Source organism: Suncus etruscus, chromosome 14 (assembly GCF_024139225.1).
Source record: "Suncus etruscus isolate mSunEtr1 chromosome 14, mSunEtr1.pri.cur, whole genome shotgun sequence".
Lineage (NCBI taxonomy): Eukaryota > Metazoa > Chordata > Mammalia > Eulipotyphla > Soricidae > Suncus > Suncus etruscus.
Genome location: NC_064861.1, coordinates 32,406,893 through 32,419,273, shown reverse-complemented (window position 1 = coordinate 32,419,273; position 12,381 = coordinate 32,406,893). Strand labels below are relative to the sequence as shown.

General features: G+C 46.9%; 1 protein-coding gene and 1 non-coding gene across 2 annotated transcripts in view; both read left to right on the top strand.

Moving 5' to 3' along the window:
* Positions 1 to 3,474: 3,474 nt before the first annotated feature.
* HSPA4 (heat shock protein family A (Hsp70) member 4) overlaps positions 3,475 to 12,381 on the top strand; it is a 56,836-nt gene continuing 47,929 nt past the window's right edge. Inside the window, exon 1 of the mRNA XM_049786723.1 lies at positions 3,475 to 3,700. Coding sequence (XP_049642680.1) covers positions 3,594 to 3,700 — 107 coding nt within the window. The 5' untranslated portion in view covers positions 3,475 to 3,593. The remainder of the gene's footprint in view (positions 3,701 to 12,381) is intronic.
* On the top strand, positions 7,461 to 7,599 carry LOC126029337 (small nucleolar RNA SNORA21). The gene has a single exon (XR_007502951.1). It is a non-coding gene; the product is annotated as a small nucleolar RNA SNORA21 (small nucleolar RNA).

Here is a 12,381-nt window from a genome sequence, read left to right as displayed (position 1 = left end):
CCACACCTTGTGGTACTCAGACATTAGTCCTGGCTCTGCACTCAGAATCACTCCTGGAAGGCTTGAAGGACCATATAGGGTGCTGGGGATTGAACCTGGGTTGGCCTGGTGCAAGGCAAATGCCTCACCTGCTGTGTTATTGCTCAGGCCCCATTTTTTAATTTTTTTTTTTTGGTTTTTGGGTCACACCTGGCAGCATTCAGGGGTTACCCCTGGCTCTGCACTCAGAAATCGCCCCTGGCAAGCACTGGGGACCATATGGGATGCCGGGATTTGAACCACCATGCTTCTGGATGTAAGGCAAACACCCTACCTCCATGCTATCTCTCCAGCTCCTCAGGCCCATTTAACGAATTTTTAAATTAAATTTTTTTTTTTTTTTTTTTTTTTTTTTTTTTTTTTTTTTTTTTTTTTTTTTTTTTTGGTTTTTGGGCCACTCCCGGCAATGCTCAGGGGTTACTCCTGGCTGTCTGCTCAGAAATAGCTCCTGGCAGGCACGGGGGACCATATGGGACACCGGGATTCGAACCAACCACCTTTGGTCCTGGATCGGCTGTTTGCAAGGCAAACGCCGCTCTGCTATCTCTCCGGGCCCAAATTAAATTTTTATTGAGGCTATACCCAGTGATGTTGTGGGTCCTGAGTGGGCCTGAGCACTGGATCAAATCCAAGGTGCTATATTGTTGCTGCAGTGTGAGGGGTAGAGGTGAGGTGGGTGTGAGGTCCAAGGCCTGGCACATGTCAAGTATGTTCTCTTCCTTTTTGATTCAGTCAACTCTGATCCTAGCAAATTCTAAGATAACCGAGGCATGGGTCAGGAGTCTCAGGCACTTGAGTGGTGTGAATGGGTGGTATAAGCCTATATGTAAACCACAGAACCAACAACACTGTAAGCATGAGACCCAAAATACAAAAACCAAACTTAAAACTGTGCTTGTTGGTGCTGGAGTGGTGGTGCTAGAGGTAAAGTGCCTGCCTTGCAAGCACTAGCCTAGGTCGACCCGGTTCGACCCCCTGGCGTCCCATATGGTCCCCCAAGACAGGAGTGACTTCTGAGCGTCACTAGGTGTGGCCCTAAAACAAAAACAAAAGAAAACAATAGTGTGCTTGTTAAAGAAACAGGATATTGGGTGGGTGGGAATCTGGGGACATTGGTGGAGGATTTTCACATTGGTGGTGGATTGATGTTGGGACACTGTATGATTCAAACTATTATGAATAACCATGAAGGAGCAGGAGACTGATTGCAATGGGTAAGGTGCTTGTCTTACATGGATGGATTTGGGTTCAATCTCCAGTATACCATGTGGTCCCTCCAGAGCATAACCAAGATGTCCATATCCCATGGTCCCCTGACCACCATCAGGAGTGATCCCAGAGAGGAGCTAAGATTAACTCTTGAGCTTCTCTAGATGTGGCCCCCAAAACAAAACCAACAGCCCTAAAACTATTATATTGTAAATCTTTTTTTTTTTTTGCCATACTTGGCTCTGCACTCAAGGATCACTCCTGATGAGTTTGGGGGACTATTGTGGGTGTTGGGAATCAAATCAAGGACCCTGTGTGCATAAGCAAGCACCCTACTTGCTGTTCTCTGTCACTAAAATGTTTTAAAAGATATGTACTTTTTTGTATTACAAAGATAATTGATTTACTCTGCCTCAAACTTTCCTTTTCATATATCCATCAAGAGACTTTTGTTTCACCTTGCCAGTAGTGAATAATGCTAATAACCTGGGTGTCCAAACAGGGTTTTTCCTTGACCTTTCCTACCATTCTCCCCAGGTGCAAAAAAGGATTGGGTTAGTCAAAATGAGAAAAACTAAGGGGCAGTTTGTAAATTTAAGGGCAAACAATCGTGGCTTTAGGCAGTGCTTTATTTCTTAAGTGGCTCAATTTAATTATTTTAGCCCAGAGATGAGATTTTTCAATTGTCCACTGTCTCCTCCAGTAACGTGTAATATGTGGTTCTCAGATTTACAAAGACTTATTAAGGTTTTGGCAAGCAGGGCCTTCCCCCAAAGTAGAATCGTAAAATAACTATTTCCAAGAGAAGACAAATCACCGGAGACTGGGATCCATTTTCTTTTTGTGAGATCTGAGCGTCTTATCTGCAACGCTTACTAAAATCTCTGCTTGGCAGCAAGCCTGGCTTCCCCTTCTAATCTAGAACAACAACACCCCGTCATTCTTTCTCAGTAGCTCTTGCTCGGTCTGGTGCCCTGGAGTTGCAGCTTCACTAGCTGCAGTCCTGCAAACTGCCTGTGCTCCGTGCTTTTAGTTCCGAGCCTGGCAAGCCATGGAGAGCACGGCAGAAATCAAAGCACGGGGAGCCTGCAGAGCTTCTCAAATAGTGGGGCGTGCCCCTCAGGGATGGGGGGCCGAGGCTCTGTAAAGGGGGGCGCGTTTGATCTCGGCCAACACTGTCCTAACAACTAAGGCCCGTGTTGATGTTTCTGTATATCTCAGGAGCTGATAGTTGCTGTGATCTGCTTCCAAACCCCGCTTCGAAAAGCTCTGCATTGCAAAACGTGCTATTGCAGACATTCATCCAGACATCACCTCGGATTAAAAAAAATCAGCTCAAATTATTTTATAGATTTTTTTTTTTGCAGGTTCAAGTTTTTTTTTTTTAATAAAGATACTATTTACAGTCGCGAAAAAACGACTTCTTCCTAGGGGGGCATGACAGAAAAGAATTGAGAAGCACTGCGCTAGAGTGAAGCAAAGCCAGTTTGAACACCCCCCCCCCAAAAAAAAAAAACAGGTTGGGGGCGGGGAAGGGAGCTTGGGTGCAATGCCCCGCTTGGCCGCAGAGGGCGCTGTCTGTGACTTTGCCAGAGCCCGACCCAAGAAGGCCTAGTTCCGAGGCCGGATTCCATCGGCGGCCATCTCTACCGGCCAACCTATCCCGGCAAGAGCAGAGGACACAGAAGAAGTGGGGGGGTCCGCAGGAGACATCCCCCCATGATATTTCTTTGAGATCCAAACAGACCGACTGGGCCCACAGCACTTCCTCAAATTATTGAGGAAAGGAAGAGGAGGAGGCGCTATAACGTCGTTGGCGGCGGCGGCGGGTTCTAGGCGCGGGTTCTGTGCGCAGCTTCTGCGCGCAGGTTCCTCCTCCCGCCCCTTCCTCCCGCTTCGCCCAATCGCCTTCGCGGATTCTCTCACGTGACTCTGACATTCTCTCTACGTAACGTGGGTGGGGGCGGGCTCCAAATAAAGAGCGGCGTCTGCGCCGCAGTCTCGCGAGAACCTGCCCGGCGTCCGCAGTTCTCGCCCCGCGCCTGGGATCTCGTCGGCACGAGATCTTTCGAGATCTTCTCCGCCCCCGCTACCGGCAGCACCCCGGGTTGCGGCAGCTAAGCCGGAACCGGCCCGAGAGGGGGAGAGAGTCTCCTTTTGGGTCCAGGACCCGTGTGGCGCTCGGCTCGTTGAACAGCCGCCGTCCTCGCCGGAGAAAGCCGGCCGGTCGCTCGGCCCCGCCACCGCCCGCCCGCCCGCTCTCCGCGTGCGAGCCAGCCCCCGCCGGGCTCGGTGTCCCGTCTCGCCGGCCGGTCCCGGGCTCGAGCCCGAGCTGAACCGGCGCCATGTCGGTGGTGGGCATAGACCTGGGCTTCCAGAGCTGCTACGTGGCCGTGGCGCGCGCCGGCGGCATCGAGACCATCGCCAACGAGTACAGCGACCGCTGCACGCCGTGAGTGGGGCCGGGCCGGCCGCGTGCATGCTTGCCTGCTTGCATTCGTGCACGGGGCGGGGAGGTCAGGGCGGCCTCGCGGGCCCGGGCGGCAAGTCACAGTCACCTTTAGTGCAGGGCTGAGAACCGGGCCAGGGGCTTGGGGGGTTCCCGCAGGTGCCAGCTCGCTGCAGGCCGCAGTCAGGCATGTGGGTTTGAAGCTATTTAATTTTTTTTTGGGGGTGCCAGAGGTGAGATCTTTTTTCCACCCCCCGGATTAAGGAGGGCAGCATAGTTGCAAGAGGGAAGATGGATCTCGACAGGAGCATGAGCCCACGGGCCTGCATGTGGGTTTTACTTTATTTTTTGGGGGGGGCAGAGGTGAGATTTTTTTTCTACCCCGCATTAAGGGAAGACAGCATAGTTGCAAGAGGGAAGATGGATCTCGACAGGAGCATGAGCCCAGTTCTTCCTAGAGGGCATGGGCCTGCATGTGGGTTTTATTTTGTTTAATTTTTGGGGGGCCAGAGGTGAGATCTTTTTTCCACCCCCCGCATTAAGGGAGGACAGCATAGTTGCAAGAGGGAAGGTGCATCTCGGCAGGAGCATGAGCCCAGTTCTTCCTAGAGGGCATGGGCCTGCATGTGGGATTTACTTTATTTTTTTGTGGGGCCAGAGGTGAGACTTTTTCCAACGCCCCCGATTAAGGAGGACAGCATAGTTGCAAGAGGGAAGATGCATCTCGACAGGAGCATGAGCCCAGCTCTTCCTAGAGGGCACGGGCCTGCATGTGGGTTTTATTTTATTTAATTTTTTGGGGGACCAGTGGTGAGATCTTTTTTCCACCCCCCGGATTAAGGAGGATAGCATTAGTTGCAAGAGGGAAGATGGATCTCGACAGGAGCATGAGCCCAACTCTTCCTAGAGGGCACGGGCCTGCATGTAGGTTTTATTTTATTAAATTTTTTGGGGGGCTAGAGGTGAGATCTTTTTTTCCACCCCCCGGATTAAGGAGGACAGCATTAGTTGCAAGAGGGAAGATGGATCTCGACAGGAGCATGAGCTCAGCTCTTCCTAGAGGGCATAGGCCAGGCCCAGGGAGTCCAAAGGTGTATGCAGCTTTTATATACACCGCCGGCGTTGAATAAAAGTTTGAATTGAATTGTGTTTCAGTTTCTGCCTGCCTGCCCAGGGAGGGTGGCACGATCTGGGGCCCACGTGAGTGGAGGCGGGCTAGCCCCTGGCTCGCTGGCAGTGGGCAGTGTGGGGCTGGGCACCTAGGCTTCAGGGGGTCACGAACTTTTAGCTACCCAAGGCCTAATGAATCAATATGATCCACGTCTTTTGCTGCCACTTGGCTGTTTGCCTTCGTTGCAGTTATCGTGAAACTCTGCTCTGTGCTCGCCCGGTCCCTTGCACTGGATTTCACCTGTACAGTATAATCAGCCCTCCCTTCCCTTTGGGGTGTTGGCCCCGATTGTTAATGAGTGACTCAGGGGTTCCCTTTGGCTTTTTTTTTTTTTTTTAAGAATGAACCTATGGTAAGTTCTGGGACCAGTGCAGACACAGCTCCGAAGAACCATCATGACTCAGCCCAGGCCCTTCCTGAGGCAAGGAGTGAAGGACTTTTGAATGCAGAGAGATGCCTTCAGTTCCTTGTCTTACTCTGAAAGGGAAACTTAAGCAGTTATTTCCGTTTGCAGGGTCTTAGAGTGACTGTTCAAGAGCCACCTCCTCTGTTCTTTAGGGCCTTTTCTCACCGTGAATTTATGTCAACACTTTTTCTATGTAGGTTGCTGGCCAAACTCCATTGCTCACCCACTTGCCTGGTGTGCCCTGCCAGGAAGGTGCAAAGTCTTGACTTGATGTCAGGTTTCAGACCGATATTCAACTTAGCCCAGGTCTTCTCTTGGAAACCCACCCCAGAGCCCAAAGTTACAGCTTTTAAACCTTTTAATAATTTTTGAGATCTAGTTCACATGAAATACAATGCACTTGTTTCAAGTTTTCATTTTGGGTTTTAGTGTGCTCACAAAATTGTACAGTCATTACTACAGTCAATTTTATACCATATTCCTCATTTCATAAAGAAACCCATGTACTTATTCATTAGAAGTGACACATCCTTGGGGCCAGAGAGATAGCATGGAGGTAAGGCGTTTGCCTTTCATGCAGAAGGTCATTGGTTCGAATCCTGGCATCCCATATGGTCCCCCTTGCCTGCCAGGAGCAATTTCTGAGCATGGAGCCAGGAGTAACCCCTGAGCACTGCCGGGTGTGACCCAAAAGCACATCCTGGATTTTAAGTTTCAAAGTTATGCTTTATATTTCCCAGGAAATGTATTGTACACAGATGCATTAAAGTTTGTTTTTTAAGTGTTTAAACATTTTAATTTGATTTTTGCCTTCCTCTTGTCTTTTTTTGTGCGGGGGGGGGGGGTGGGTGGGTGGGTGGGTGGGTGTCACACCTGGCGATACTCAGGGATTACTCCTGGCTCTGAGCTCAGAAATTACCGCTGGCGGGCCGGAGAGATAGCATGGAGGTAAGGCCTTACATGCAGAAGAACGGTGATTCGAATCCGGCATCTCATATGGTCGGTCCCCCGAGCCTGCCAGGAGCTATTTCTGCTCGTAGAGCCAGGAGTAACCCCTGAGCACTGCCGGTGTGACCCAAAACCCAAACAAACAAACAAACAAACAAACAAAAAAAAGAAATTTCCCCTGGCAGGCTCAGGGGACCATTTGTGATGCTGGGATTTGAACAACCGTCTGTCCTGGATTAGCTGCATGCAAGGCAAACACTCTACCACTTGTTATCTGCTCGGCCCCAGCCTCTTGTCTATTTTTATTCTTCTATGAAGATTGTCTTTTTCCAGGGAATTGAAGACTAGAAGAGTATAAGTTAGGCCTGTAACTTCTTGGTCTTCTGGCACTTGCTTGGAACATAATTTAACTTAAAAGGAAAAAGGACCCCAAGCTTAATATATCCTCTTATAGATTAGGGTTACTTTTGTACCGCATTGTGGGCTTCCAGAGTATTTCAAGGAGATCATTGGTGGAAATAGCAGAAATGATTATGGCTTGGGCCAGAGAGATAGCATGAAGGTAGGGCGTTTGCCTTACATGGTGAATGACGGTGATTCGAATCCCGGCATCCCATAGGGTCCCATGAGCCTGCCAGGAGTGATTTCTGAGCATAGAGCCAGGAGTAGCCCCTGAGCGCTGCCGGGTGTGACCCAAAAGCAACCCCCTCCCCGAAAAAAAAGATGGTTTAAGGGCCATCAGGAAGGAAATAAAAGTTAGAAAGGGACCACGGTCAAAAAAAAAAAAAAAAAAAAAAAGAGAAACACTGTAAAACAACAGTTTTTTGAGTCCATACCTGGAAGTGCTCTGACTCTGCACTCGATCATTCCTTGTGGGGTTCACGTGACCGACCATACTCAACCTAGGCCAGCCATGCACAGGACATGCGCCTTACCCATTGTGACTCCAGTCCCTAAAACAGGTGAATTAAAGATCCTGTCATGGTTTCATTAAAACGTTTCCAGATCACAATTCAGTTTGCCTTGTGCTAAATGATGGGTGATCAGTGAAGGTGGTGCTAGAAGGTAGTAGTTATGCATGGCACCCTATCAGTAACCATATTGTAAATAGAGCACAGTGCCTAAAATTGGGAGAAAAAAGTGTTGTAGAGACAGGTACTTGTTGGAAGGGGAAACAGGACTTTGGGAGAGGGAGTGGACTCTGGTGAAGGGATTAGCGTCAAACTAATATACTTGAAACCCTTTTAAAAGCACTCATTGGGCCTTTCACTAGTGACCCACTGAGCCGTCAAAAAAGGGCAGAGTAATAATAACATCGCTTTTGGGTGAAGTGGCAACGTGTTCTGTTGTTTGACTTCAATCGGTGGTGTGACAGGAAAATAAATATACTTGAAATTTAGTCATGAATTACTTTGTAAATCATGATACCTTATTTTTTTTTTTGGTTTTTGGACCACACCCGGCGGTGCTCAGGGGTTACTCCTGGCTGTCTGCTCAGAAATAGCTCCTAGCAGGCACGGGGAACTATATGGGACACCGGGATTCGAACCGACCACCTTTGGTCCTGGATCAACTGCTTGCCCCATGATACCTTAATTAAAATTAAAAGGAGTGCTGAGAGCCATAATACAGCAGATAGGGCCTTAGCTTGCATGTGACTGACCCTGGTTATATTCCTGACATCCTTTATGGGTTCTCAAGCCTGCCAGGAATGATTGATCCCTGAACGCAGAGTCAGGAATAACTCCTGATTACTTGTGTATGACCAAACCAGACCAAACCAACAAAAATTTTGGCTCCACAGATGACTTCAAATGACTGGATCTAGAGTACTTCGTACTTCTACATGGAGTCCATGGTTCTACCCCTGGCACCACATAGACACTTAACAATTATATTGACCCCAAAACAGTTTAAAGACTTCAAATACTTGGTTGGTTTTTTTTTTTTGTTTTTTGTTTTTTTTGGCTATTTTTTGGGGGGGGGGGTCACACTCAGTGGCGCTTAGGAGTTACTCCTGGCTCTGTGCTCAGAAATCCTGGCAGGCTCGGAAACCTTATGGGATGCCTGGATTTGAACAGCTGTCCTTCCTGTGTTGGTTGCATGCAAGGCAAACACCTTACCTCTGTGCTATCACTCCAGCCCCTCCAACTACTTGTTTTCCCTATATTTTCCCATTTATTTCTCTGGAGCTTATCAGGACATACATTCAGATGGAAATTTTCAGTAGGGTGGGTTGATAGGGGTCTTGAATTAGTGCCCCAATGGCAGGTTAAATGTTTAGATCTGGGAGAGTGCTGTGTCCTGTGTCTTGGCCCCAGCCTTGTTGGGTCAAGTAATTTTTGTTTTTGACCACACCCTGCAGTGCTCAGGCTTGCCCCTGGCTCTGGTGGGCCTCAGGGGACCTTATGGAGCACTAGTTATTGAACCTTGGTTGCCTGCTTACGAGGCAGGTGTTTTACATGCTCTATCATCTGGCCAAGTATTTTTAAACTGTGGTTAGCTTAGATTTCTGTGTTAGAGTGTTGCTAAGTAGAACACAAACAAAAAGGTTGTTTTTTTTGGGGGGGGGTTGGGTGGGACAGTAGTTAGTTATAAGAGATCTCAGGTGTACGCAGTCACTGTGATACAGGTTGGTTATACTTGTGAGTGGCAGTGAAATATAGATTCTAAAGCAGGAGAGAAGAACTCTTCCTGCAAAGGGCCATTTGGATTTTTTGTTATTGATTTTGGGTCACACCTGGTGTTGCTCAGGGGCTACTCCTGAATCTGCACTCAGAAATCACTGTATATACTCAAGTATAAGCCGACCCCCCAATTTTACCCTAAAAACTGGGAATACCTAGTGACTTGAGGCTAAGCCAAGGTGAAAAATGCAGCAGCCACTGGTAAATTTTAAAAATAAAAATATATGGGCCGGGCGGTGGCGCTCGAGGTAAGGTGCCTGCCTTACCTGTGCTAGCCTAGGAGACGGACCGCGGTTCGATCCCCCGGCGTCCCATATGGTCCCCCAAGCCAGGAGCGACTTCTGAGCGCATAGCCAGGAGTAACCCCTGAGCGTCACCGGGTGTGGCCCAAAAACCAAAAAAAAAAAAAAAAATAAAAAAAAAAAAAATAAAAATATATACCCAAGACAATTACAATAATTGAGGAATTGGTAGGTAAAATGTTTTTCAATATTTATTGCTAAAGAAAAACTAAACTAGCTACACTAATTTAAAACTTTAAAGTGCAGAAAACCGTAGTTTAAGAGGTAATCAAGCTAAATCACAAAGGCTAAAATCCTTCAAAACTGGATTCCTCCTCCTCCTCATCTGTATGTCCGAACAGCTTCAGCTGTATCTGATGTGAGGGTATTGGCATAGACATTGCCATCATCGCTGAGTTCGCAGATCTCACCATCTCTGCTATGGGTCTCATACAAAGCACAGGATATTGTGGGTCAAATGGTTCAGTGGCATACAGTTCAACTCAGCCATCTACCTCTTCAGCTCAGCTGCGACTTGTGGACTGAGCTGAAGCACCGGCCTCTCCAGCAGACTAGAGACTACGTGCATTTAATTCGGCACCGAATCAAATAACATGTATGACCCAAGTATAAGGCTTATACTCCATATATAGGTACTCCTGGCAGGCTCAGGGATCCCAGGGAGCCAATGCGAATTCGCAAATAGCCTATTTGGTTTTTTATTTGATTTGGGCTGCTGTGTGCCGGGCTTATTCCTGGCTCTGCATTCCGGGTTCACTTCTGGATTTAGATTTGTTTAGGTTATTTGTTTACGCTTCCATACTTGGAGTCATATGGGTGCAGGGATTGAACCTGGAATAGCCATGTGCGAGGCAAGCCCCTTATCACTTTGATTCTACGGTTTTTGTTTTTTAGTTGGTACTCAGGGATTATTCCTTGCAGTGCTAGGGTAGTGCTAGTGGAACTATGTTGGGGATTGACCTGAGATCACCCCTCTATTTTTTTTCCCCTTTTAAAACTGTTGTGGGGGCTATACTCAGGACTGAGACATGCAATATAAGGGTGGAACTCTGGGCTTTGGCCTGTATTCTGTCATTTGAGCCACATCCCAAGCCCTAGGGAGATCTCATTTGAATTTGCGTCAGGAAGGAATGAAAGGTGCTCTTTTGTTGTTTTTTTGGCTGCCTCTTCAGCTTGGGAGCTAGCTTCTGACATGTTGGGATGGGAGGAGAAGAGGGCAGACTAGTCTGCAGTCATGTGAGGCTGTGTTCTACCACAGAGCCACATCCCTAGCTCCGAAGGTGTTCTCAAGATACCTTGTTGGTCTGAGGATGAATTGTTCCAGGTAGAAGGAATGTCAGGAAAGGCAAGTCTCCCTTGGGTATATCTCACAGACAAGGAGGATTCATCATTTTTTTGTTGGGAGGTAGTGAGGGTGTCAGTCAGGCAGTCCTCAGAAGCCTAGGGGTTACTCCAAGGCAGTTCTTAGCCAGTTTTGCTTGTCTTTCAACATGAGGGCTGCTTGCCCCTTGTAGTATTGGGGATTATCAGGGTCACTAGAGGTTCTTATTGGGTCATTTTGATTTCTTGAATTGAATTTACGATCAGTTCATCCTTTTGAACATATGAAGGCTGTTTGGCCCTTGTAGTATTGGGGATTATCTGGGTCACCTAGAGGTTCTTCCCAGGCCATTTTGTTTCCTTGAATTGAATTTACGATCAATTTATCCTTTTCAACATGAGGGCTGTTTGGCCCTTGTAGTATTAGGGATTATCTGGGTCACCCTAGAGGTTCTTACTGGGTCATTTTGTTTCCTTGAATTGAATTACAATCAATTCATCCTTTTATCCCCATATTATCTCTGACCCGCATCGCTTCTTTTGAGCCAAATGAGATGAGATGAACCTAGTTAGCATATGGGGAGGGCAAATTGATTGTCAGACCTTTGTGAATTAAGTATTTTTATCTAGGTGCAGTGAGAAATGATTCAATTTAAAAAAATGTGATTGGGGCCGGAGCAGTGGTGCAAGCAGTAGGGTGTTTGCCTTGCATGCACTAACCTAGGATGGACTGCAGTTCGATACCCCGTGTCCCATATGGTCTCCCGAGCCAGGAGCGATTTCTGAGCACATAGCCAGGAGTAGCCTTTGAGCAAAAAAAAAAAAAATCATCGGTGACCGACAAGATTTGGCTCAGTGGGCTGGAAGGAATACTTTGTATTTGAGTTCCTGTTCTGGCTGGATGCTGGGGCCTGCACAGTTTCCATACCCCATTACCCCCACTTGCACTGAACCAGGAGTAGTCCTGAGCACTGCCCTATAAACAGAATAAAAATGAATTTTTTTGTGGCTAAAGGATTTGAAGACTGGAGTAGTTGGGTGATACTTAGGCTATTGTAACTGTCTATGTGGGAGTTCATTTTGCTGTCCTTTGGGGTGGTGGCATAAGAGAAAAGTGTAGGTTGCTTTAAGATAAATTTCAGAGTTTTCAGTTATGAATGTTTGCTGTTTTGCTGTAAAATGGAAATCCCAGTTTAATTTAGTTGGGATTGTTACATAAGGAAGGATACAGCCATAAAGGTTTGGGATAAAAGTGTTTGTGAACTGCCAAACATCACAAAAGTTGAACTTAAGTTTTCATTTAATTTTTTAATGATTATTATTACTGAATTTTTGGGCCACACCCGCCAGTGCTCAGGTTTCTGGCTCTGCACTCAGAAATCACTTCTGGTAGGCTTGGGGACTATAGGGACTGAATGTGGGTTGGCCACATTCAAAATAGGCCCTCCCCACTGTGCTGTCCTCCAGCCCCTTGAGTTTCCATTTTATAGTTAAAATTGAGTTATAAAAAATAGATCCTGGATAATTAATTTTAATGGCCTCAGTTTTTAATGAAACAATGTATTAGGAATTCGAAGAGATGAAACAATCTGTTATAACTGCCCTTGAGAATAGAAGAATGTAGTTTCTGGCTTACTGTTCACCATGTGATAACCTTATTTGTGCAAGAAAATGACTTCTTTATGAAGTGAACATCTTTATAAGTTGTACAGAGCTAGCAACAAGATGACGGAACTTTCAGATTTAAAAAAAGAAGGAAAGAAGGAAAGCATATTTTCATCTGATTACAGAGCTTCAAAATGTTACACCACTTGCCCCGAAAGTATTTTGTTTTGATTCTGGTGATGAAG